This window comes from Bufo gargarizans, chromosome 5, assembly GCF_014858855.1.
Source record: "Bufo gargarizans isolate SCDJY-AF-19 chromosome 5, ASM1485885v1, whole genome shotgun sequence".
NCBI lineage: Eukaryota > Metazoa > Chordata > Amphibia > Anura > Bufonidae > Bufo > Bufo gargarizans.
Window position 1 is genome coordinate 470,307,717 of NC_058084.1, and position 27,484 is coordinate 470,335,200.

The 27,484-nt window shown below is 49.3% G+C and overlaps 1 protein-coding gene across 1 annotated transcript in view; it reads left to right on the forward strand.

The window, feature by feature from the left end:
- Positions 1-27,484, forward strand: part of MINDY4 (MINDY lysine 48 deubiquitinase 4) — a 65,050-nt gene that overhangs the window by 16,106 nt on the left and 21,460 nt on the right. The window contains exons 7-15 of the mRNA XM_044294073.1: positions 1,643-1,752; positions 1,959-2,075; positions 3,350-3,429; positions 6,370-6,474; positions 7,680-7,743; positions 9,924-9,989; positions 11,505-11,572; positions 16,280-16,343; positions 18,586-18,747. Coding sequence (XP_044150008.1) covers positions 1,643-1,752; positions 1,959-2,075; positions 3,350-3,429; positions 6,370-6,474; positions 7,680-7,743; positions 9,924-9,989; positions 11,505-11,572; positions 16,280-16,343; positions 18,586-18,747 — 836 coding nt within the window. The remainder of the gene's footprint in view (positions 1-1,642; positions 1,753-1,958; positions 2,076-3,349; positions 3,430-6,369; positions 6,475-7,679; positions 7,744-9,923; positions 9,990-11,504; positions 11,573-16,279; positions 16,344-18,585; positions 18,748-27,484) is intronic.

A 27,484-nucleotide genomic window follows, 5' to 3' on the forward strand; every position in this document is an offset into this window, starting at 1 on the left:
CAGATATTGATGACCTGTCCTGAGGATATGCAATGTGTGAACATGTAAAGCAGTCCTGAACTCCTGAAACGTGCTTGCCTTTGACCGAGCAGTAGGGGAGGGCTTCTGCTGCAGCCAGTTGCCTTACAGTCAGGTGGGGATTTGCTGATCTCACGGGAGAGATATGAAATACTAGCTGAAGGCGCCACTATAACAGTGACATCTACAGCACCCCGCCCCCTTAACAGTGACCTCCACAGCCCTCACCCCTTAACACTGACCCCCCCCCCCCCCACAGTGCCCCGTCCCTTAAAATTGGACCTCCACAGCAGCCCACCCCCTTAACTTTGACCTTTACAGCAGCCTTCCCCTTAAACAGTGAGTTTCACAGCACTCCACGCCCTTGACAGTGACCTCCACAGGGGCCCTCCCCCTCAACAGTGGCCTTTACAACAATCTGCCCCTTAACACTGACCTCCATAGCGGACCATCCCCTTAACTGTAACTTCCACAGCAGCCTACCCCTAGGGTGGCCAGAGGTCCGGTTTTAGGCTGGACAGTCCCGCTTTCAGACTCCCTGTCCTCCGTCTGGCGCAGGGCCTGGACGGACACAAGGATGTCCTTTTGAACAGCTCACTCTGACAGCAGCACAGTGCTGTCTGAGTGTGAGCTGCAGGGAGAAAGTCGCCGTCCCTCCCTCCCCTGCAGATGACAGAAGTTGATTTTTAACTTCATTTTTTCAATCCGTGTCGGCTGAGGAGTGGTAGGGGGCGTGGTCTAACCAGAGGGGACGTCTTCCTTCTAAAACAGTTCACTCTGACAGCAGCACTGTGCTGTCTGAATGTGAGCTGCAGGAGAAAGTCGCCCTCCCTCCCACAACCTACAGCTGACAGAAGTTGATTTTTTACCTTAATCTTTTCAATCCCCTTCGGCTCGGGAGTGGGAGGGGGTGTGGCCTAACCAGATCGGGGCGTCGCCTAGTGGGGCCTGGGGGCCGGGTTTTAAGTTCATCTTTTGAGGGTGGACACATTGTGGCAGGGGGCGTGTCTGTGCTCCTTCCTGCAAGAGTTGCACCCCTCTGGGCACCTTACTGGCTCATTTGCATACCAAATAAACTGGATTTTCAGAGGATAAAAAGATCTATTGCTGGAACAAAGGCCCATCTGGAAATAAGATACTAAGTGCTATTAGGCCAGGGCTTTACTGCAATCGCAATTATCCTGGTGACAGATTTCCTTTAAAGCTCTCCTACAGCAGTGAGGCTAAATGGCTGGGTTGTTATGGAAACCTGGAGTAAAACTGTGTATGTGGAGGCTGGAGGACGTGCAAGCTCTATTGGCTGATAAGGGTCATGTGACCAAGCTTCTATTGGCTAATGCATTTTTGGGGAATATCTCAGGAATATCTGAGACCCGCTCTTCCCAGTGACCTACCACAGGATCAGCACAGTCCTCTCCTGAAATACTCTGTTCTGCTGGAGACCCCGCTCTTCCCAGTCTGTGACTTACCACAGGAGCAGCACAATCCTCTCCTGACATACTCTGTGCTGCTGGAGGCCCCGCTATTCCCAGACTGAGTATTTCAGGAGTGATGATGCTGACACATTGTAGCAGGTCCTGCTCTACCTCTCGTCTCACCCGCTGTTTTTCGCTTCCACCTTCAGATGACGTGGAGGAAGATTTGCTCTTGGATGATTCGGCCAAGATCCCGTCTCTCCTCACGAGAAGTAAATCTCAGGTCGAAGGAAAACCAATAGATTTGCAGCAAGCGACGGTAAGTGGAAGACGTAGTAATGTATGTGAGCGTGGAGGGGGCGCCATCTTAAAGATGTCCCCCAGGGGACCCCACAGCCTCCTAGTATAATCACCGGTCCTACGTTCTCCCACGATTCCCTGCTCTACAGCCCGCCTCCTGGTCTATGAATAAAATGCCAGAACTGTGGTGTGGACTGACACCTGCTCTGAATGCTCATTCTGCAGGAACTAAAGAAGCTGCTCTTCGGTTCGGCTCTTCGCTGCTTCAGTGAGGAATGGAAAATTCAGAGTTTTACTTTCAGTAACACCAAGAACCTGAAGTACGGCATTGTACAGAAAAAGGTAATGCTGTCCGTGTGCCCCTGTGTACCCCCCAGTCACAAGCTATTCACACGCGGGGGGGACCCTGTCACCCCCACCTCCAGTTTGAGCTCTGCATGTCTTTATATAGGCAGTAGAGGGCTCCAGTACTGTCCTTGTGGGGGGGCAGCGCAGACGGAAAAACACCCAGGCAGCCCCCCCGACATGAGCATCGGAGCAGTTCATGCTCCAAAGTTCTCCCTTGTCCTGCGCAGGATCGCTCAGTGCTAAAGGCCGCCCATCAGTGCTGGTGATGTCACCGGGCTCACTGCTGGGCGGAAGCCTCCCCCCGGCAGCCCCCCCCGACATGAGCATCGGAGCTCCGATGCTCTCCCTTGATCTGCGCAGGGCAAGGGCTCTTTTATTTACTATAAGGCCTCATGCACACGACCGTTCCGTTTTTTGCACCTCACAGATTGCGGATCTGCAAAACACGGGAGCCGTCCGTGTGCCTTCCGCAATTTGCGGAACGGAACAGGCGGCCCATTGTAGAAATGCCTATTCTTGTCCGCAAAACGGACAAGAATAGGACAGGTTATATTTTTTTTTGCGGGGCCACGGAACGGAGCAACGGATGTGGACAGCACACAGAGGGCTGTCCGCATCTTTTGCGGCCCCATTGAAGTGAATGGGTCCGCACCCGAGCTTCAAAAACTGCGGCTCAGATTCAGACCAGAACAACAGTCGTGTGCATGAGGCCTAACACACTGCCGGGCGGCGGTTTTCGCCCAGTAGCGTGTTCGGTGATGTCACCAGATCGTTTTACAGGCTAGGGCAGCGCTAAAGCCCGCCCATCAGTGCTGGTGACGTCACCGGGCTCAGTGCTGGGCGGAAGCCTCCCCCCGGCAGCCCCAAGGAGAGCCCGGTTTGTCATTGGAACTCCACAAAATGCCTTTGCGTGCTCTTGTCAGGGGGGCTTCCTGGGTGAATTTCTGGGTATGTCCGGCTTCAGCGCTGAACCCGGACCACCCCTTTAACCACCTGCGTTAACCCCTAGCCAGAATAGGTGTAAACCCTTGTGACCCGTGTGCATAATACAGGGACAGTCTGTGTAAGGCCGAGGGGGTCATTTTGCTGTATTCATTGTGGAAACCCCCTTTATATTTCTGCGTTCACCCCTGTTAAATTCATCATAGTGATACCAAAGCGGGTACTACAACCCTCATGATGCACGACTAGGTGCACTTTGAGAGCATGTGCATTATGCCTTCTTTTCTAGGGTGGGTTGTGATTTTCAACATGAATGTCTCTTGTAGGGTGGCCCCTGCGGTGTCCTGGCTGCCGTTCAGGCCTGTGTGCTGAAGCATCTGCTATTTGGGAAGCAGTCTGACGTCAGGTGAGATGTACAACACGCGCCCTGCGTCTCCAGGTCCGGCATCGTCCGTCACACCCTATATGGGTGTTAGCTCCGAGGTGCCATGTCGACCTGGTCATAGGGTGCTGCCCCAGACAACAAGGGCCTCTAAGGTCGAGCTGATTGCTGAACATTACAGACCCAAAGCGTGAGGCTGCACTACTGAGAGAGTGTGATAACTGTGTGGATTATCCCTGACACATACTGTACTGTGCAAAAGTTTTAGACAGGTGTGGAAAAGGTGCTGCCGAGTAAGATTGTCTCCGGAAATAGAAGTGTTAATGGTTTATTTTGTAAAGGAAGAAAAGAGAAAGCTGAATCCAATCAGTATTCGGTGACCGCCCTTTACCTTCAGCCTCAGATCTTCTAGATACTTCCACCCTGTATATGAAGGAGCTCTGCAGGGAGGTTGCTCCAGACGTCTTGGAGAAGTAACCACAGATGGATGTAGGCTTGCTCAGATCCTTCTGTCTCTTCATGTAATCCCAGACAGACCGGATAGTGCGGAGATCAGGGCTCTGAGGGGCCATATCATCACTTCCAGGAGACCTCTACCCTGAAGATAGTTCTTGATGACATTGGCTGGATGTTTGGAGTCGTTTTCCTGCTGCAGAATCGGATGCCTCCGATGGTATCACATGATGGATAAGTATCTGCTTGTATTTCTCAGCACTGAGGACACCATTAATCCTGACCAAATCCAGTTGCTGAAATGCAGCCCCAGACTTGCAAGGGACCTCCACCATCTTCACTGCTGCCTGCAGACCCTCATTATTGTACCGCTCTCCACCATCTTCACTGCTGCCTGCAGACCCTCATTATTGTACCGCTCTCCGCCATCTTCACTGCTGCCTGCAGACCCTCATTATTGTACCGCTCTCCGCCATCTTCACTGCTGCCTGCAGACCCTCATTATTGTACTGCTCTACACCCTCTTCACTGCTGCCTGCAGACCCTCATTATTGTACTGCTCTCCTCCATCTTCACTGCTGCCTGCAGACCCTCATTATTGTACTGCTCTCCTCCATCTTCACTGCTGCCTGCAGACCCTCATTATTGTACCGCTCTCCTCCATCTTCACTGCTGCCTGCAGACCCTCATTATTGTACCGCTCTCCACCATGTTCACTGCTGCCTGCAGACCCTCATTATTGTACCGCTCTCCTCCATCTTCACTGCTGCCTGCAGACCCTCATTATTGTACCGCTCTCCTCCATCTTCACTGCTGCCTGCAGACCCTCATTATTGTACCGCTCTCCTCCATCTTCACTGCTGCCTGCAGACCCTCATTATTGTACCGCTCTCCTCCATCTTCACTGCTGCCTGCAGACCCTCATTACTGTACTGCTCTCCACCATCTTCACTGCTGCCTGCAGACCCTCATTATTGTACCGCTCTCCTCCATCTTCACTGCTGCCTGCAGACCCTCATTATTGTACCGCTCTCCTCCATCTTCACTGCTGCCTGCAGACCCTCATTATTGTACCGCTCTCCACCCTCTTCACTGCTGCCTGCAGACCCTCATTATTGTACCGCTCTCCGCCATCTTCACTGCTGCCTGCAGACCCTCATTACTGTACCGCTCTCCACCATCTTCACTGCTGCCTGCAGACCCTCATTATTCAGTCTTCATCTCCCTGCACTTACGTGAGAGGCGCCTAATTTATTAAGAGGAAAAAGCCTCTTAACAAATCAGACGCATCTCTGCCCTGCTGTGCGCCAGAAACTGAACCCGGCGTAGACTTCAGCTATAACTTCCGCCACTTCGTAAAAGTGCTGAGAAACGCAAAAAGTCACAAATTATGATGCACAGATGCCGCTCGCTATAAAGTGCGACTTTTTTACGCCACAATTGTGGCGTAGAAACATTGATAACTGTCCCCCATTATATCACAAACTTTCAGTGCTGTGTGGGATTTTCTTAAGACTTCTTACGAATTTCAAAGAGCAGTTACCCTGATGTGACTTTCATCTTCTGCGCTAAGGTTTCAGGAAATGGTGTTAGGGATTAAGTCAGCGCTGAGAAATACAGCCATGAGGGAGGCTCCTAAATGGCTCCAAATGTATTCTGTAGCAGAACAACAACCCCAAACATCCAGCCAATGTCATTAAAGGGGTTGTCTTACTTCAGCAAGTGGCATTTATCATGTAGAGGAAGTTACTACAAGGCGCTTACTAATGTATTGTGATTCTCCATATTGCCTCCTTTCCTGTCTGGATTCATTTTTCCATCACATTACACACTGCTCGCTTCCATGGTTACGACCACCCTGCAATCCGGCAGCAGTGGTCGTGCTTGTACACTATAGCAATCTGAGGCTAGGGGAAAGGGGGGGGGGGGGTCCAGTCAGAGGCTGAGGGGGTCTGATCTGAGGTCTAATGAAGAATGGGGGTCTGACTACAATGGGTCCGTGGTCCACATTTTGTGGCCAAGTTTAGGACAAAGCATCATCCGTGTGCTTTCTGTATCCCCAGAAAGATAGAATATGTGGACAGAATGCGGAACACTGACCCCTTGACGTCAATGGGTCCTTTGAAAAAAAGCAGACAGCACATGGACCGCAAGAATGGATTAAGGTCCCGTGCACGAGGCCTAAGGGTGATGATAGAACATGACAGGGCCCCCTGGTCGGAGGGGCCCACAGAGCATTGAAATAGTACATTTCACACTTCATGAACCAGTGTTACATATTTTGGAAGCAGCAGCCGGAGAAACCAGCAATTCCACCGTGTAGAGTCGACGCAGGTTGTCCCACTTTCTGGTCAGTCAACTCAGGTGCACGGGAACCAGCCAGATATCTCACCACTGTGTCTGAACATTACTGTAAGACGCCATCCTGTACACCAGCAGGGGAGGTCTGAGAGCGGGGGGAGGGCGCCGCATTATACCCATTATGAATTTTATCATGTCTCTCCTTTTCAGCCGGCCTCTGCAGCCTTCAGACGCTCTCAGGACTAGCTGTCTCTATAAGGCCCTCGCCGATGTCTTGTGGCGGGCCGGAGATGGAAAGGAGGCGGTCGTCACATTGTAAGTATATGTTGAGACAGATTTAGATCAGTCTTATCTTTCATGAGAGCAGAAAAAGGACAGACCCTTCCTTAAAGGCTATGGACACCTTTGGGGGCAAGTTTATTTTATTATTGCATTGCACTTATTTTGAGCTAAAAATCCTGTTTTCAATCCTTTTTTCTATACAGAGCTGAGATGCTGTCTTAGCAGCCTGTGGGCTTTCTGTCTTTTCCCGACGGACCAGGAGCTGACGGACTCCTTATCTCTGCTCTCTGAACTCCTTAACGCTCATTATAGCTCAGCGTTTATGACCCTTTAGCAGTTTAGAGATAAGGTTTATTAGATGACCGGCACAAAGTGAGAGTACCAGTCACACATTAAGAAAAACTGTTAACCCTTTTTGACAGAATGGCTCAATATTTTTAATAAAGGCCAATTGAAAATATGATTTTTAGCCAAAACACAATCCTAAACAGAAATTTCCGCCGAAGATGCGCGTCGCCCTTTATGGATGTGCATGAAATGGCCTTGATGCTGAAGGTGAACCTAATGATTGCAAACCATAGTGTCTGTGTAAGGGCTCATTCACACTACCGTATGAATGGGTCCACATCCGTTCCGCAATTTTGCAGAATGGGCGCAGACCCATTCATTCCAATGGAGCCGCAAAAGATACGAACGGCCCTTCATGTGCTGTTTGCATACGTTCCGTGGCTCGCGCAAAAAATATAGAGCATGTCCTATACTTGTCGGACAAGAATAGGTATTTCTATAATGGACCGCCCATTCCATTCTGCAAATTGCTGAAGGCACGTGGGCGGCATCATCTGAATGCGCCCTAATGCACGGGCTTTATGGTAGTAGACTGGGTAACTAATGGTGGGATCATCCTCCCTTTTTTTTTTATTTATTTTTTTACTTCTCCTTGAATAGAAATTGCCCCCCGTCCAGGGTTATGCAGCAGCACTTGGAGGGGACACCATTTTGGCTGTTGCTCTAAGTCCCCCTTCTCCACTTACTCCACTAAGTCTCTGGTCGGATTTATGTCCCCTCCATCATAGGGAATATCAGACACAGCGCCCGATGGACCTCATTGACTATAATGGGTTCCTTCAGGTTTCCATCACAGTGTTTGGCATATATGTGCAGGAAATGATCTAGATTATTGGATGCTGGATTAGCGGACTGTTCTTAGACGTCTCTGTCCTGTTCACACCTTGCAGGTCGTCTGGGAGGCAGCAGTTCAGTCCAGCTGGAAGATATAAAGCCGATGGAATCCTAGAAAGTGTAAGTCTATACGGTATGCAGCACATCTGGAGCACCTCATCAGTCAGGCCGCTGACCCCTCCAGTGTCGGGATCTAGTCAGATGCCATGTGTGGGCGGAAGGATAACACATCCTATGGAGGCAGAGCCTCGGTCACTACACAACGCTGGGGGGCGATGAATATGTAAACCGCACAGTATATGCCAGTAGTAGAAAATAATGCCGCAACATCGTGGGTACATTCTGCACAATTCCGGCTTTATCCGTAAAATAACTGTTCCATGGACTAAAATCGCCTTCGGCGGTCATAACAATATTCTGGTATAGAAAAGGCATAAATGACCACCTGGGGTAAGATAAGGTGAAACCTAGATGAAGTGAGGTTACACTGGATGTAGATGCAGTGAGGTTACAATAATTGGATGTAGATGCAGTGAGGTTACAGTAATTGGATGTAGATGCAGTGAGGTTACACTGGGTGTAGATGCAGTGAGGTTACACTGGATGTAGATGCAGTGAGGTTACACTGGGTGTAGATGCAGTGAGGTTACACTGGATGTAGATGCAGTGAGGTTACACTGGATGTAGATGCAGTGAGGTTACACTAATTGGATGTAGATGCAGTGAGGTTACACTGGATGTAGATGCAGTGAGGTTACACTAATTGGATGTAGATGCAGTGAGGTTACACTATTGGTCCTCTAATGTTCACTGTCGGAGATAATCTATTAGGACGGGGGAGTCTTCATGTCTCGCAGGAATTTAGAGGGACACCTAAAATTTCATTGATTAGATCCTGCAGCGTTCAGTGTGCAGTGATGATGGTGAGTATGTGAAAACCATGAGGAAGACGGTTGATAAATGGCTGCCAGAGGCTCCCCCAAAGTGTGCATGGACAGGTAGCCTGGGGGGTTAGGTTGTTGGCATCAGACACATATGTGAGGGAGAGGCGAGATAACAAGGAGACAGCATGGCCGCCCATGGTTCCCATTCAGGATTGATCAGCATGTCTTATGCTCAAACTTAAAGAGGACCTTTCATGGGTTCAGACATTATGAAATTTGGATGTAGATGCAGTGCGGTTACACGGGATGTAGATGCAGTGAGGTTACACTAATTGGATGTAGATGCAGTGAGGTTACACTAATTGGATGTAGATGCAGTGAGGTTACACTAATTGGATGTAGATGCAGTGAGGTTACACTAATTGGATGTAGATGCAGTGAGGTTACACTATTGGTCCTCTAATGTTCACTGTCGGAGATAATCTGTTAGGACGGGGGAGTCTTCATGTCTCGCAGGAATTTAGAGGGACACCTAAAATTTCATTTATTAGATCCTGCAGCGTTCAGTGTGCAGCGATGATGGTGAGTATGTGAAAACCATGAGGAAGAGTGTTGATAAATGGCTGCCAGAAGCTCCCCCAAAGTGTGGATGGACAGGTAGCCTGGGGGTTAGGTTGTTGGCATCAGATTACACTAATTGGATGTAGATGCAGTGAGGTTACACTATTTAGCGCTGCCCTAGCCAGTAAAACGGCTGGGGCAGCACTAAAGCCAGCCCATCAGAGCCGGTGACGTCACCGAACACACTGCCGGGCGGAAGTTTTTGCCCATCAGTGTGTGATTGTAAACAAAAGAGCCTGTGCCCTGCGCGTACCAGCGCAGGGCAGCGAGCATCGGAACATGAGATGCTCTGATGCTAGCCTCGGGGGCTGCCTGGATGAAAATAAGGGTATGTCCGGGTTCAGCTCTGAACCCGGACTACCCCTTTAACATGCTGCAGATTTCAAAATCCACCCGACGGGTCAGTATCTGCACAGAAGCAAAAAGCGAAGTGTAGTTTAGATTTGCCTAATCCCATTTCGGAGTACTGGTGTTACTTTATTACGCAGCAGTTTTTCTGCACTAAAATCCCTGCATAAACGGCGCATGTAATCCGCACTGTGTGCAGGTGGCGGTGCTCTCTGGTCATGCCGTGTTGTGATACTGTTATGCAGTTCACACAGATCAATGTGATCAGCGCACAGAGGAGCCAATGGATATAAACTGGTAGAAAACGTTCTGCAGATGTCATAACTGTGGCGCACTTACTAAACGAGAGCCATGATCCAATTCATTCCTGGTCTGTGCGGCTGGAGGGATCGCTGAGCCCTCGGCCGTGTGCGCCCTGTACTAATGGGAATTTTTATTACTTTCCAGCTCATTCTGTACAGATTCAGAAAATCCGAAGACCTGGTGACCTTCCTGCAGCAGAACATTAATCAGGTGAAGACCTGCGCCGCGTTACACTGTGTCAGGCAATTAGCGTCCGTAAATGAAATAGAATTAATCAGAAGTGACATAATCCACGGGTCACCGGTGAGTGCGGCGTGAATGTGATCAGGCTGCAGAGGAGGAAAGCAGATTCCAGATCAATGTATGTTAATCCATTCTATCTCCAGCCGCTAATAGCCGAGAGCCTTCTCCGTATCTGTGCCGCTCCATAGGAGACTGCCGACCACTCGGGAATGAGCAGCGCATAGGACCGCAGGGTGGGAGGATTTATTTGAGAGGTTTTTAAAGGTTTTGTGCAAAAATAAATTTAGAAAGGGGACCCCAAAGTGAACGAGAGCAAGCTACACAAGCATGGCCATCCTCCATTCACTTCTATGGGAGTTCTGAAAATAGCCGACCGTTGGCTTGTTTATGTCCAGCAGTGGAGAGGTGGCCTCGCATGCGCAGTGTGCTGACCCTTTACTTCTATGGGAGTTCTGAAAATAGCCAAGCGCTGGCTCATCTTTGTCCATAGAGGTAAATGGAGAGGTGGCCTCGCATGCGCAGTGTGCTGACCCTTTACTTCTATGGGAGTTCTGAAAATAGCCAAGCGCTGGCTCATCTTTGTCCATAGAGGTAAATGGAGAGGTGGCCTCGCATGCGCAGTGTGCTGACCCTTTACTTCTATGGGAGTTCTGAAAATAGCCAAGCGCTGGCTCATCTTTGTCCATAGAGGTAAATGGAGAGGTGGCTGCGCATGCGCAGTGTGCTGACTATTCACTTCTGTGGGAGTCCTGAAAATAGCCGAGCGCTGGCTCGATTATGTTTATAGAGGTGAATGGAAAGGTTGTCGCGCAAGCACAGCGTGCTCGCCATTCACTTCTATGGGAGTCCTGAAAATAGCTGAGCGCTGGCTCACCTATGTCCAGCAGTCCCAGAGAGGTGGCCGCGCATGTGCAGTGTGCTCGTCATTCACTTCTATGGGGGTTCTGAAAATAGCCGAGCAACGGCTCGTGTATGCCCAGCAGTCCCGGAGAGGTGGCCGCGCATGTGCAGTGTGCTCGTCATTCACTTCTATAGGGGTTCTGAAAATAGCCGAGCAACGGCTCGTGTATGCCCAGCAGTCCCGGAGAGGTGGCCGCGCATGTGCAGTGTGCTCGTCATTCACTTCTATAGGGGTTCTGAAAATAGCCGAGCAACGGCTCGTGTATGCCCAGCAGTCCCGGAGAGGTGGCCGCGCATGTGCAGTGTGCTCGTCATTCACTTCTATTGGGGTTCTGAAAGTAGCCGAGCGCTGGCTCGTCTATGCCCAGCAGTCCCGGAGAGGTGGCCGCGCATGTGCAGTGTGCTCGTCATTCACTTCTATTGGGGTTCTGAAAGTAGCTGAGCGCTGGCTCGTCTATGTCCGTAGAAGTGAATGGAGAGGTGGCCTATCTGAGATTTGTGGCATATCCTATGGAGACGGCACTATTGTTCCGTGTGACCCACCCCTTTAATGCGAATGTGTTCATACCTTCCCTTTTCCAGTTTGAGCGCGGTCCCTTCGGATGCATCTTGTTCACCGTCTCAGTCGTCTTCTCCAGAACAGTTGAACTGTGAGTATATATAATGTATACAGGTACTGTACGCGCTTCTATACTTCTTAAATCTAGATTTCATCTACATCTAGTGTTGATTCATTCTGGTACGAGTCAGCATTACTCATCTGGTACTGATCTCATGTTTTATACTCCAGTCACTTCCAGAGCTGCATTCACAATTCTTTGTGAGCTGCACTTATCGCTCTCCTGTCCTGAGGGTTTGCTACCATGTGTCGGGTCTGGTAAAATGAAGATCAGACTGGTTGAAGTCAGTTGTAGCAAACCCTCAGCTGTGAGAAGTATTAGGTGTGTACGGGTTTTCCGCTTTGGAAGTACTCCTACTATATAAAGTGATGGCACATCACTGTGGGGGTCCGAAATCTCCAGTTCTGACAATAAGGGGCTGTAGCACTGTCCTCCCCTTCTAAGTTCTTCCTGCACAGTGGCGCCCCCGACCCCTCAGCCGCACTGCAATTTCCTACATGAGCGAAAATGGTGAAGGGGACACTTCACTAAATCAGAGGTCACACCCCTGCAAGCATGAAGTGGTGGCATACCCTAGCCATATGGCATCACTCGGCATGGGCATGCCCCTGTACCTACAGATCAGCCATGGGGCCCCCATGTGTGAGGATACCTGGTCTGTTGGGCCCCGTGGTGTTTATGCTCATTCAGTGTAGCAGATAACCCCGATCCTACGCAGGAGTGTTTGACCTGTGGAGAACTATGTACCCGGGGAGTTTCTGGTACGACTATTGTGCGGCGGGAAGAGTTTACATAACTGACATACTTCTGGCATCACATGAAAAGTCAGGGAAGGACATTGGATTTTGCCTGGATTTATCATTTTTCCACTTGTCAGGGAGGTCTCGGCTGTTTATCGCTTCGCCTGCCAGCATCTAATCAGCAGTATTAGGCTTTCACAATTGACTTTTAAGATCCCACTGCAATCCTGCGGACGATGGGAAAGTAGCTGATATCAGTTACTGCTCAGCCGCACGAAGTGGAAATCAGCTGTGGAACCCTGACTCCCGGAGTTACACTGCCCATCCAGAGCCAATAGAAAATCAAGCTTTCCTATATTACTGATATCATACTCCAGAGCTGCACTCACTATTCTGCTGGTGAAGTCACTGTGTACATGACATTACTTATCCTGTACTGATCCTGAGTTACATCCTGTATTATACTCCAGAGCTGCACTCACTATTCTGCTGGTGGAGTCACTGTGTACATACATTACTTATCCTGTACTGATCCTGAGTTACATCCTGTATTATACTCCAGAGCTGCACTCACTATTCTGCTGGTGCAGTCACTGTGTACATACATTACTTATCCTGTACTGATCCTGAGTTACATCCTGTATTATACTCCAGAGCTGCACTCACTATTCTGCTGGTGCAGTCACTGTGTACATACATTACTTATCCTGTACTGATCCTGAGTTACACCCTGTATTATACTCCAGAGCTGCACTCACTATTCTGCTGGTGCAGTCACTGTGTACATACATTACTTATCCTGTACTGATCCTGAGTTACATCCTGTATTATACTCCAGAGCTGCACTCACTATTCTGCTGGTGCAGTCACTATGTACATACATTACTTATCCTGTACTGATCCTGAGTTACATCCTGTATTATACTCCAGAGCTGCACTCACTATTCTGCTGGTGCAGTCACTGTATACATACAGTACATTACTTATCCTGTACTGACCCTGAGTTACATCCTGTATTATACTCCAGAGCTGCACTCACTATTCTGCTGGTGCAGTCACTGTGTACATACATTACTTATCCTGTACTGATCCTGAGTTACATCCTGTATTATACTCCAGAGCTGCACTCACTATTCTGCTGGTGCAGTCACTGTGTACATACATTACTTATCCTGTACTGATCCTGAGTTACATCCTGTATTATACTCCAGAGCTGCACTCACTATTCTGCTGGTGCAGTACCTGTGTACATACATTACTTATCCTGTACTGATCCTGAGTTACATCCTGTATTATACTCCAGAGCTGCACTCACTATTCTGCTGGTGAAGTCTATGGAGCAGCTAAAAAACTTAATGCAATCCGTTTTTTTTTGCGGACATGCTGAACTGTCCGCAAAAAATTTTGCGGGCCGCATATGGCCGTCTGAATGACCCCTAACATAGTGATTAGTCCTGATATCTCCACAGATGACTGGAAATATAAAGTCCTGTCCCCGGTTGCACTGGTCGGCGCCTTCTGCTGGTGCCGTGTTCACACTCCACCAGGGGTTACACTTGTTCTTAGTAGATGTTTGGCCTCATAATCTGCGGTAAAGATGCCGTGAATGCCGCTGGTCACCACCTCCGGTCACTGGAGTCCTACACTGGGTCTACTGGCTAATGCAGTGATAGAAGCAGCACATAGCAATGTGCAACAATGTATCAGACTGGAACATAATTATAATAATTCATGCCAGAAAAAAGCTGTAAATGTAACTGAAGTCTACGGCCCGCAGGTAGTACTTGTATGGGGAGAGGGACACATAGGGGACACGGGGGGGCTCCTAACATCAGAGTGGGGCGCGGGCGTTGTTTTGTCTGCGTAAACTCGTGAACTCTCCTGATTGCAGTTTCCTCTATGGCGGGTGATCTAATACGCAGATGCCTGACGCTCCGTTCCCATGTTGTTTACAGCTAAACATATCATTAGGACATCCTCCTTTTGTCACCGGAGCAGATCAGGCAGATATTAATCTGTGTGACAGGTCTCATTTATCTTACTGCCCGATGCCTTAAAGGGGAAATGATTGTGCGGGAGACTGGGCTGTGATCTGGCGAGAATGGCACCATTAGCGAGGCCAGGGTCAGTGGAAATAGACGTAGCCTTGTACGCCGAGCCGCAGTCGTCAGCGGGTAAGAGCGGGAATCCCCAGTCTATCCGGTCAAGAGGCTTCTTGGTTTTATTAGTTTGTGGGAAAGTTGAGTGACAACCAGTATGGCCATCATTTTGTTCTCGGAGAGGTTGTCGGGCAGCTTTCTCAGCCTTTTAGGAATAGTTACCATTAAGAAATCTAGAAAAGCCGGATGTCAGCAAATATTTAATCCTTCACAGCTTCCCCATACTTCTAAGGAAAGAGCTTACTAAATCGACAGCAATATTAGAGCATGCAGCACCTCACTGGTTCCTGTCCTGTGTACTGCAGCATCTCACTGGTTCCTGTTCTGTGTACTGCAGCATCTCACTGGTTTCTGTCCTGTGTACTGCAGCATCTCACTGGTTTCTGTCCTGTGTACTGCAGCATCTCGCTGGTTTCTGTCCTGTGTACTGCAGCGTCTCACTGGTTCCTGTTCTGTGTACTGCAGCGTCTCACTGGTTCCTGTTCTGTGTACTGCAGCATCTCACTGGTTTCTGTTCTGTGTACTGCAGCATCTCACTGGTTTCTGTTCTGTGTACTGCAGCATCTCGCTGGTTCCTGTCCTGTGTACTGCAGCGTCTCACTGGTTCCTGTTCTGTGTACTGCAGCATCTCACTGGTTCCTGTTCTGTGTACTGCAGCATCTCGCTGGTTTCTGTTCTGTGTACTGCAGCGTCTCACTGGTTTCTGTTCTGTGTACTGCAGCGTCTCACTGGTTTCTGTTCTGTGTACTGCAGCGTCTCACTGGTTCCTGTCCTGTGTACTGCAGCATCTCACTGGTTCCTGTCCTGTGTACTGCAGCATCTCGCTGGTTTCTGTTCTGTGTACTGCAGCATCTCACTGGTTCCTGTCCTGTGTACTGCAGCATCTCACTGGTTCCTGTCCTGTGTACTGCAGCATCTCGCTGGTTTCTTTTCTGTGTACTGCAGCATCTCACTGGTTTCTGTTCTGTGTACTGCAGCATCTCACTGGTTTCTGTTCTGTGTACTGCAGCATCTCACTGGTTCCTGTCCTGTGTACTGCAGCATGTCACTGGTTCCTGTCCTGTGTACTGCAGCATCTCGCTGGTTCCTGTTCTGTGTACTGCAGCATCTCGCTGGTTCCTGTTCTGTGTACTGCAGCATCTCGCTGGTTTCTGTTGTGTACTGCAGCGTCTCGCTGGTTTCTGTTCTGTGTACTGCAGCGTCTCACTGGTTTCTGTTCTGTGTACTGCAGCATCTCACTGGTTCCTGTCCTGTGTACTGCAGCATCTCACTGGTTCCTGTTCTGTGTACTGCAGCATCTCACTGGTTCCTGTTCTGTGTACTGCAGCATCTCACTGGTTTCTGTCCTGTGTACTGCAGCATCTCGCTGGTTCCTGTTCTGTGTACTGCAGCATCTCACTGGTTTCTGTTCTGTGTACTGCAGCGTCTCACTGGTTTCTGTTCTGTGTACTGCAGCGTCTCACTGGTTTCTGTTCTGTGTACTGCAGCGTCTCACTGGTTTCTGTTCTGTGTACTGCAGCGTCTCACTGGTTCCTGTTCTGTGTACTGCAGCGTCTCACTGGTTCCTGTCCTGTGTACTGCAGCATCTCACTGGTTTCTGTTCTGTGTACTGCAGCGTCTCACTGGTTCCTGTTCTGTGTACTGAAGCATCTCACTGGTTTCTGTTCTGTGTACTGCAGCGTCTCACTGGTTCCTGTTCTGTGTACTGAAGCATCTCACTGGTTTCTGTTCTGTGTACTGCAGCATCTCACTGGTTCCTGTTCTGTGTACTGCAGCGTCTCACTGGTTCCTGTCCTGTGTACTGCAGCGTCTCACTGGTTTTTCTCCTCTCTTCACAGGGTTCAGAAAGATTTTGACGTCCCAACAAACTGCCTAATTGGTGCTCACGCCTACTGCACCCAGGTAAGTGACAGAGCATCCCATATACATTGCAGAGGCGGCGTCAGTACCTCAGCTGCTGCAGAACATCGCGATACTTGGCAGCTGTATGCTCTGTGTGCTGTACAATATACTGTAACGCGCTGCGCTGCCTCCGTGTATCGGCGCTCTGTGGTTTGGCAGGGTGTTAATATCACATGTCATTTAAATTATCATTGAACAATTGGGAAACCTCCGCAGTCCGCCCAGTGCAAACAAAAGAACTTTGGCAGGACGCTTGTTTCCCTGCACACTTGTCCGCCATGACAAATCTGTTTCTCAGGGTCAACATGTGTGTGCGTGATTAACCCCTTCACCCCAGGAAGGAAAAAGCCTTAATAGTGCATCTCATTGTTACCTTAAATACCCCCAGGCCTGAAAGAGACATGTAATCACCAGGCCTGCAAAATGTATTTAACCTATACGTATTACCTCCCATGATGCATCATTGCCAAATGCCATGAATTACATCTGGCGCCCTCTTGTGGAGATTAGAGGTCATATGGCTCCGGGGGGGAAATAAATATCCCAAGTAGTGTTGAGCGACATTGTGTTTTAAGTTCTGCGTTCAAATATCGGGTGTTCGGGCTATCGAAGAATCCCGTTATGGATTCCGCTACCACGGATCATAACGGAAGTTGGAATCCATAACGTGATTCTTCGATAGCCCGAACCCGAACTTTGGACGCAGAACTTAAAACACAAGTTCGCTCAACACTAATCACAAGGACAAACGCACACAAGCTGATGGAGTGTTCCCCCTATATTGTTGAGCTGCTAGTTGCTACACTGTAGAAACCATACTGTGATGGCGGATACAAATTGCGCAACGTCTGCCATCTTATTCTTCGCCGGCGCCTTTCTGTGCCGGCATTGACCCTGTGTGTCCAAATGAAAGGATAAATAAGATTTGCACGTCACGCAGAATTTCATAACCAATGGCTGCCTGACTGTGATAAGGTAGAAGGGGTTTATTGTAGCGTCACGCCCGAGGCTGCCATACCGTGCGGTCCCCTCGCTCCATCACGGAACAGAGGAACAATCAGAATAAACAGCCGCCCCTTCCCCACCGCACCACGAGGAAGAAGACCATCACAAGACTGTCATGGTGTACAGATTAAATCAGCCAGACAGGGAGGGGGCCTTTATTTTATTTAGATTATGAGGGCGCGCAGTAGGACGGAAAGGAAATTAGGATTTAAAGGGCACCTACCATTCTCATCATCCCCCCAAGAAATCGGCAGAATAAATTATATATGCAGCATTTTCCTAATATATTTGATCAGTCTCCGCTTTGTTCGTTTACAGCACAGACGTACTGGTAACACTTACAGCCGCCTGTTTTCACCACTAGGGGGAAATGTGTTTATAATTGTATAGACCTCCTATTGACCTGAATTTAAAGGGCATCTGTCAGCAGTTTTGTACCTATGACACCGGCTGACCTGTTACATGAGCGCTCAGCAGCTGAAGGCGTCTGTGTTGGTCCCATGTTGATATGTGCCCGCATTACTGAGAAAAAGACGAGTTTCAATATATGCAAATGAGCTTCTAGGAGCAACGGGGGCGTTGCCATTACACCCAGAGGCTCTGCTCTCTCTCTGCTCCTGCCGTACCCTCTGCACTTTGATCGACTGGGAATGTGTGATGACGTTTACACTGCCTTGTCTACTGCATCAGTTGCAGAGAGAGCAGAGCCTCTCTGTGTAACGGTAACGCCCCCATTGCTCCCAGACCTCATTTGCATATACTAAGCCATCCTTTTTCTCAGTAATGCGGGCACACATGTGCATGGGACCAACACAGACGCCTTCAGCTGCCAAGTGCACGAGTAACAGGTCAGCCGGTGTCATAGGGACAGAACTGCTGACAGATGCAGGTCAATAGGAGCTATATACAATTATGTACACATTTCCCCCTTGTGGTGACAAGTATGTAGAAGGATTAGCTGAATAGACCTCATGGTGTATGCCAGGAAAATGCTGCAAATCCTCTGTGCTGCTGGGGGGTTATTTTTGACCATGAATGGCAGGTTTGGCCTTTTCCTCTTAATCCATCGTTGAGTCGTCTTCTTCTGCCTAATATCTGAGCTAAAATATTCTCCTGCCGATGAAAGCCGCGTGGGAGCTGCAGTGGGTGACATAGAGGTTGTCACCCTCGAGTGGGCGGGGCATAAAAGCGGCCGGTGCAGCGTGGCGGGGCAGTGACCTGTCGATGTCCTTCACAGGAGCTGGTGAACCTTATATTGGGCGGCAGAGCCGTGTCTAATGTCTTCAATGACGTGATGGAGCTGGACTCCGGCGAGGGGAACGTGACGGTTCTGAGAGGGATCCCCTGCCGCAGTGACATCGGGCTGCTGTCTCTCTTTGAACACTACAACGTGTGTCAGGTAAGTGTCCCCAGTGGTTACAGCTGCCAGCAGTGCCTGTGGACGTTCCTCCTTCCTGGCAAATAAAGGGTGATTCCCAGGGTTTACGGTGTTGTCCAAAGACAAGCCTTGCAGTCGTTTCAGGAACTCTGCTTGCTGTCAGTGAATTAAAACACTCTTGTTTACATCTAAATTCTGTTCTGACCTAATTCTTCTCCCAGCTGAGCGTCCGGTACACTTGTATCCAGACAATCCTCTGCTTGCTGAACGCTACAGTAAGGCCTCATGCACACGGCCGTTGTTTTGGTCCGCATCCGAGCCGCAGTTTTGACGGCTCGGATGTGGACCCATTCACTTCAATGGGGCTTCAAAAGATGCGGACAGCACTCCGTTGCTCCGTTCCGTGGTCCGCATAAAAAAAAAATAACATGTCCTATTCTTGTCCGCGCTTTGCGGACAAGAACAGGCAGTTATATCAAAGGCTGTCCGTGCCGTTCCGCAAATTGCGGAATGCACATGGGCGCCATCCGTGTTTTGCAGATCGCAAAACACACACCGGTCATGTGCATGAGGCCTAACAAAGCGCTACGGGCTTGTTAAGTATTAACTTTAGTAAATACGTTCAAGTATATTCATTCCCAGCTTGTCTTGTAAGCTGCATTATACTGTTCCTCTCTTATTCCTCCTAGACGTTTCTGAATAAATTGAGAAATGGCTGTAACCACCTGTGGGGGGGGGCGTCCCGCCAGTGATGACAGTATCAGACTGTTTTTGGGCACACCTCTTTGACAGGCGGAATGGTAGCACCCAGGAGGAATAACGGAGGAACAGCACCATTCAGAGTTATTGGAAGAGATGCTCCAGACGTGTTATATTGGGGGGGTACAAAGATTGTCTGAAACATCCATGGCAGGAGCGATGACGAATCCCCTCCCCCCCGTCTATGTGTTACACAGCGGCAGGAGCAGGTATGCGGATACCTAATGACCGGCAGGCTCCTGCTCTGATCACTTGGTTTGGAGAAACCCCCAATCCCGGTCATTTAACCCCTTAGATGCTTCAGTCAATGCATCTAACTGGGGACGGGCCGGCAGGCCTGTTTCAATCACCATTTTCTATGCTTGTTTTAGGCAGTAGATTTAGACAGGCGGTGGATATGCGCCAGATATGCACCAGTAAACTGGCGTATATCTGATAGTAAATGACCCCCAAAGTCTTCTCTGGCCCTGTCAATCTTTAAGGAGAGGGAGTGGCTTAGAAGAGGAAACAGGAGGGGCAAGGGTGCACATTGTGATTTGGGCCCGCCCTCGGTGCACTTAACTGCTCATTTGCAAAGCACCTTTTCTCCTGAATGGATCCACAGATCGCTAAGTGAAAGGTATCGCGACGTTCGGCTCGGTGAGCCTCACAAGACACTGCGCCTTGTGTGACTGAAGTTACATGGCGCCATTAAAAAATTCAACTCATTCCGCAAAAACAAGTCCTGTATACGGCGACGCTGATGGAAAAATGGGACCTCCTGGCTGCTGGAAATCAAGGAGGAAGAAACTAGCTTGATCTTTGGGCCTCATTCACATTTTTGTGTCCGTTTGATTCCCTTGGAAAATCTGTCCGTGTTTCATCCGTGGAGAATGCTTGCTTGGTCTGTGTGTCCACGGACGCTGCTCAGCTGAGAGCATTTCCTACTAATGGTCAGTCAAATGAAATCCATGTTGTCAGTGGTTTTTCACGGACCCATAGACTTCAATGGACGTGAAGGGAAATATGGGTCCGTGATTTTTCCAATGAAAACCACTGACGCGTGAACAAACGCATTAAAGTCAATGAGTACATGTGCTGTCTGTGGAAAATGCGCATAGCACTTCGTCCGTGAAAAACGGAAAAATGTGATTGAGGCCATAATGGGTTGAAGGAATTGTCCAAAGCCAAGCTTTTTAATGTTTTTCCGATCTCTGCTTGGAGTCTTTGAACAGAAACTTTCACATTGATGAGATCCGTCAGCAGCACCTGGGCCTACTTGTTGATGGTTTCCAGGTATCCGCACTGGTAAAAGTAAAGGGAAAGAACAGTACAAAGGGCAGAAAAGAAGGCGATGAGGACACATGACAGATGGTGGTTTGGTGTGTGCAGCGTGAAGTTGGCGGTAGGGGTGGAGCGGGACCGTTATGTGATGGTCCTAGGTGTCGGCGCAGGATAGGGCTGAGCTCATCGGCTTTATAGAAATGCATCATTGTTCTATTCAGATGCAGCGAGGCTTCGTGGAATACTTGTACAATCAGGCCGGCATTCCCGGCATTCTTCCCTCTGCTCCCTGATTATTATAATGGGGCTGAATCGAGCAGATCGGGAGCGAGACCTTTACTGGACCCGGAGAACAATTTACCATTATCCGATGGCCGCGCTACACAAACACAATGCAGGGAGGAAGAGAAACGTTTGCTCCTCGGACTGTGAGAAGCTGTTATTGGGGTCACAGCAGTTCACTGCGTTCTAATAAGACTCTCACAGTGCAGATAATACCTGAGGGCAGGACCACAGCGCTGCAAAACGAAGCGCCCTCCGCACTGATCGCCGGCACCGTTATATAGGAGAGGTGAGACAGGAGTGCTGCCCGGCCCTCGCCATTCACATCATGATTATTACCATGAGACATGATCTGCAGTCTAGTGGCACCTTGCCCTGATGGAGCTTCTGATTGGCGAGAGTAATGGTATTGTTATCAGGGCCGGCATCATGTGGGGTAACACCCTGTGCAGTGTAAAGTAATCCTTCCATACAGTTACATAAAGAAAAGCGCTATACAGTGCCACCACCATACACTATGAAAATGGTAAAATAATACCACATTACAGTGCTGAAATACCACCATACAGTACTAGTATAATATTACAGTGCTCAAATAATACCACTATTCAGTACCCAAGTACAGAGCTTCAACAACGTCGCCATACAGTTCTGAAATAATACCCTCATATAATTCTCAAATAATATGGTCATGCAGTGCTCAAATAATACCGTCATACAGTGTTCACATAATGCCACCATACAGTGCTCCAAAAATACCACCATACAGTGCTCCAATAATGCCACCATACAGTGCTCCAATAATACCACCATGCAGTGCTCACATGATACTTGCAGTGTGAAGATATTACAGCTATAAGTGCTCAATACCACCACCATAAAGTGCTCCTATAACCCCACCATACAGTATTCCAATAACACTACCATAGAATGCTCCAACAACACCACTGTACAGTGCTCCTTTAATACCACCATACAGTACTCCAGTAATGCCACCATACAGTGCTCCAGTATTACCACCATACAGTGCTACAGTAATGCCACCATACAGTGCTCCAGTATTGCCACCATACAGTGCTCCAGTATTGCCACCATACAGTGCTCCAGTATTGCCACCATACAGTGCTCCAGTATTGCCACCATACAGTGCTCCAGTATTGCCACCATACAGTGCTCCAGTATTGCCACCATACAGTGCTCCAGTATTGCCACCATACAGTGCTCCAGTATTACCACCATACAGTGCTCCAGTATTACCACCATACAGTGCTCCAGTATTACCACCATACAGTGCTCCAGTATTACCACCATACAGTGCTACAGTAATGCCACCATACAGTGCTCCAGTATTGCCACCATACAGTGCTCCAGTATTACCACCATACAGTGCTACAGTAATGCCACCATACAGTGCTCCAGTATTGCCACCATACAGTGCTCCAGTATTGCCACCATACAGTGCTCCAGTATTGCCACCATACAGTGCTCCAGTATTGCCACCATACAGTGCTCCAGTATTACCACCATACAGTGCTCCAGTATTACCCCATACAGTGCTCCAGTATTGCCGCCATACAGTGCTCCAGTATTGCCACCATACAGTGCTCCAGTATTGCCACCATACAGTGCTCCAGTATTACCACCATACAGTGCTCCAGTATTGCCGCCATACAGTGCTCCAGTATTGCCACCATACAGTGCTCCAGTATTGCCACCATACAGTGCTCCAGTATTGCCACCATACAGTGCTCCAGTATTACCACCATACAGTACTCCAGTAATGCCACCATACAGTGCTCCAGTATTACCACCATACAGTACTCCAGTAATGCCACCATACAGTGCTCCAGTAAGACCACCATACAGTGCTCCAGTAAGACCACCATACAGTGCTTAAATAACCGCTCCATGCATGTAGTAATCCAGGAGCAGTGCTGTACAAGGTCTGTATAGCACAGCTCTGCGGTTAATATTAAAGGTGTTCTTCAGTTTTTTTGGGGGAAAAAAATCTGCAAAGTTCTAAAATGAAAACGACGCCTCTTTCGTTCTCCACCGATCCAGCGCAGGTTCTCTGGTGGTCCCCTGCTCCTGTTAGTGAGGACAAGCAGCGCCCTTCAGTGGAACCTGGCGGTGAGGCCACTGATTGGCTGCGGGGTCAATGTGCAGTCACTGGCAGCCTGTAAACAATGAGCAGTGGAGGAGCATCAGGGCGACTGCGCTGGATCCTCGGGGAGTAGAGGAGGCGAGTGGTGAGCTTGTGTTATTTTATAGCCTTTAAAGGGGTTGTCTCATCACAGACAATGGGGGCATATCGCTAGGATGCGCCCCCATTGTCTTATAGGTGCGGGTCCCACCGCTGGCACCCACACCTATATCGAGAACGGAGCCCCGCAAGGTGGGGGAGGGTGCACTGTGCATGCGCAGCCGCCCTCTATTCATTTTCTATGGGGCTGCCCAAAAAAGCCTCGTCCCCGAGGTTTATTGCCTCTTCTGTAGATAATGCCTCCTCTACTGGACATCGCCGGGGGTCTCGGGCAGAGATGCAGGGTCAGCAGCACCTTGTACAGAGCCCCCACATGAGGATGTGTCAAGCCCCCCAGAGGTTTTTAATGGCCCCTTGAATTAGTTTTTTTTTTCCCCCTCAGCTGTGTAAAGAGTTTACTAGAGCAGGATAGAATGATAGAATTTTCCATGTTTCCATTCACTGACAGTAAGAAGAGATGTTGAAAACAGCGAGCTTGAACAGCTTCAGTAGTGCAGCGTTATGGTTTCCGCTCTAGACGGCAGCGGAGGACCATCCTCCTGGGTCACACATCGATGCAGTGGCAGAGGAGCTATAAGGAAGCACCCCGGGGTTATTTTCCTGCGGGGGGCGGAGTTCAGGTCCGTTCAAGGCTGCGCGCCAGGCTCCAAATTCATATTTAATGACTTTTTTAAGTAATGGCCAAGAGCAAAAAATCTCTTTCCCCGTATGTTGCTCCCAAAGCCTCTTCTTGGTTATAGGCAGAGGCTGTAAACCTGCACAGAACAAATACGTCTCACAGCTGAGGCTTTGTTACAGATGTATCCAGTGTGTGAGGTTTATAAGCGGCACAAATCGTTTCTCTGGATGCTTTGATGCAATGTCTCGGTGCAGGTTTAGGTGTAATCACAGCCGTATCCACCATAGCTGCTTCTCCGGCGGAACACTCGGGTGATGCTCAGAAGTGTACAATAAAATTCTGGCTTAATGAAGCCACCACTAGAGGGAGCTCATTATAGGGAGCTGTAGACATCTGTATGCAGGGAGCTCCCCCTAGTGGTGGCTGAAGGATGACAGAATGTTATGATCTAAGCGTCTATGCAGATGATTCGGAGCCCTGTAACCGTAAAATGGTGGGATAGTTAAGAGCACTGTGCCTCACCCTGATCGCACTTTCATTGGTGCCTCTGTTGGATGGGAGAATAGCACTGCAGGACACCAAGACGGAGCCTGACAGACCTCATTATCAGTCAGGAGGTGTCCGTTAGGTTCCTCCTTCTGCCCAGTTCTCTTTCAAATGATGGCTGCCGATGTCTGTGCAGAGTCCCTCTGTCATAAAGGGGCACCAGGACTCAATATGGTACTCGTGAGTCTGCGGGTTTAGATTTTGCTCTGGAGCCCAGGATTTTCATCTACGCCCCGGCATACAGTTTAGGTGTCCCATCATCTCCTGTCCATCAGGAGCAGCTCATATGGCCCCCCGTCACCTCACATTGACAGGTCACATCGGATAAAATGTCCTCGTTCAGATCCGGTAAACTAGGATTGACCCCCCCCTACGAGCCCGGAGGTCGCAGAGCGGTATCTGAAATCCTCCGAAAGGAAATTCCCCAGAATAAGGAGCTCTGGCCAATGCAGGAATGTACGCCTAGAACAAAAGCAATATGTCTAAAACATCTGCCGCCCCTATCAAAGCCTCCGCGAGCTTAGAGGAGAAGGAGAGGGATTTACCCGGCTCATACCAGCGCAGGGTTATTTTCTAATACACGGCGGAAAATTCTTCTGATCTACATGTACGACAACCTGGATGTTTGGTGAAACCGCCACTTACATCCGAGAATCCGAGAATTATATTTATTTCATTTATATAATCGGCTCCAGAACTTGTAGACAACTGCTTAAATGGCAAACGCATCATGTACACCCATCCACCGGACCATTAAAACCACTGGCGGGTGCAGGGAATAACATTATCTCGGACGATGGCTCCTGTCGGGGGTGGACGATATCGGGCAGCAAGTGGACAGTCCGTTCCTGAAGTTGGAAAAAATGGGCAAATGAGAGACTTTGAGAAAAATCGAGTAGTGAAGGCGGCTGATGAATGAGGTTACATCACGTGGACAGCCTGGTGCGTGTGTGTCACTTACCTGGGGAAGAGATGGCACCAGGTGCCGTATGGGAAGAGGGCGGCCTGGTCTGAGAAATCATGTTACATGATGTGGACGACAGGGTGTATGTGCATCTCCTACCTGGGGAAGAGATGGCACCAGGTGCCCTATGGGAATAAGACGGCCTGGTCTGAGGGACCATGTTACATCATGTGAATGGCCGGATGTATGTGTATCACTTACCTGGGGAAGAGATGGCACCAGGTGCACTATGGGAAGAAGGTGGCCTGGTGTGATAAATCATTTTACATCATGTGGATATGTGCACCACTTACCTGGGGAAGAGAGAGCACCAGGTGGACAATGTAAATAAGATATCCTGGTCTGATGAATCGGGTTACTTGATGTGGGCAGCTGTGTGTGTGTGTCACACACCTGGGGAAGAGATGGCACCAGGTGACACCAGAAGACAAGGCGGTGGAGGCAGTGTGATGCTCTGGGCAATGTTCCGCTGGAAACCTTGTGGATGTGACATCTACCACCTACCTAAGCACTGTACAGACAAGTCCCCCCTTCATGGCAGCGGTGCCCCCTGATGGCAGTGCCCTCTCTCAGCAGGATAATGCCGGGGCTACACCACAAAACTGCTCCACAATGTGGTTCATGACAAAGAGATCCAGGTGATGACTTGTCTCTAAATTCCTAGATCTCACCCTGATCGTCATCTGTGGGATCCATGGAGGCCAGGGTCTGCTGCAGATACCACAGGACTCCTCAGAGGTCACGTGGAGTCCATTACCTCGACACTCCCCAGGCAGCTTCTATCCGGTCCGTGGCATTGGATGCAACACCCAGAAATGGTCTTCCCTCGTTGCTATCCTCAGAACTCCCCTGACCTTAGAAGTATGTTATGGAATTGCATTTTAAGCCGTTTCCAATCCTACCAATCCGGCATCGCCTGGTCCATCTCTTCTCCTCCACTGGAGCCCCCTTCATGATCTGCACGAGCTGGAGGCTCTGGTCATGTGGTTTGATCACATGACTGTACAGAAAACGGCACAGCGACGTCACCCGACTCTGCTGCATTCCTTACCCTAAGTTCACACCTGAGCGTTTTACAGCGCGTTCAAACGCGCTGTAAAACGCTCAACACGTGAAAACCAATGCTTCCCTATGGCCCTGGTTCACACTTGAGCGTTTTACAGCGCGTTTGAACGCGCTGTAAAACGCCCGACGCATAAACAAGTTCTTGAGCTTTTTTTTGGGCGTTTGTTGCGCGTTTTGGCCCATAGACTCATTGGACAACACTGCAGTCAATCACACAAACGCGCGTCAAACGCGCGTTTACTATTGCAAAAATCGCGCATAAAAACGCGCGACAAATACGCGCGTAAAACGCGCGTCTCAGAAACGCTCAGGTGTGAACCCAGGGTTAGAGATTCATGTTGAGCGCATACAAAAGATTCTCCAGTCTTACCCTGCTTTCACACCTGAGTGTTTCTCAAACGCGCGTTTTACGCGCGTTTTTATGCGCGTTTTTTGTAATAGTAAACGCGCGTTTGTGTGATTGACTGCAGTGTCCTATGGCCACAAACGCGCGTCAAAACGCCCCAAAGAAGCTCAAGAACTTGATTATGCGTCGGGCGTTTTACAGCGCGATCGTACGGGCTGTAAAACGCCCAGGTGAGAACCATTCCCAAAGGGAAGCATTGGTTTTCATGTGTTGAGCGTTTTACAGCGCGTTTGAACGCGCTGTAAAACGCTCAGGTGTGAACTTAGGGTTACGCCCCGGTGGGACCCGGCCTTGGGGTGTGTTCACACATTACAGTATTGTCACAATTTAGCAAAAACCTTGATTTACCCGCAAAGTGAGAATGCAGCCGAAATGCGGTAGGTGCATCAATACTCGGCCTCGATACCACACACAACCTGTAGACGGGGCCGGCGCTGTTTTGTTTTTCTAGTTCTTGACAAACCCTTTAAATGTCCTTTTTTGTCAGCTTTTCCATGGGCCATATTCGGACATAAGGAGTCAGAAGACGGGAGGGCCACATATGTTTGTGTTTACAATGACTTTTTTTTTTTTCTGCTTGCTGTCAGTAAA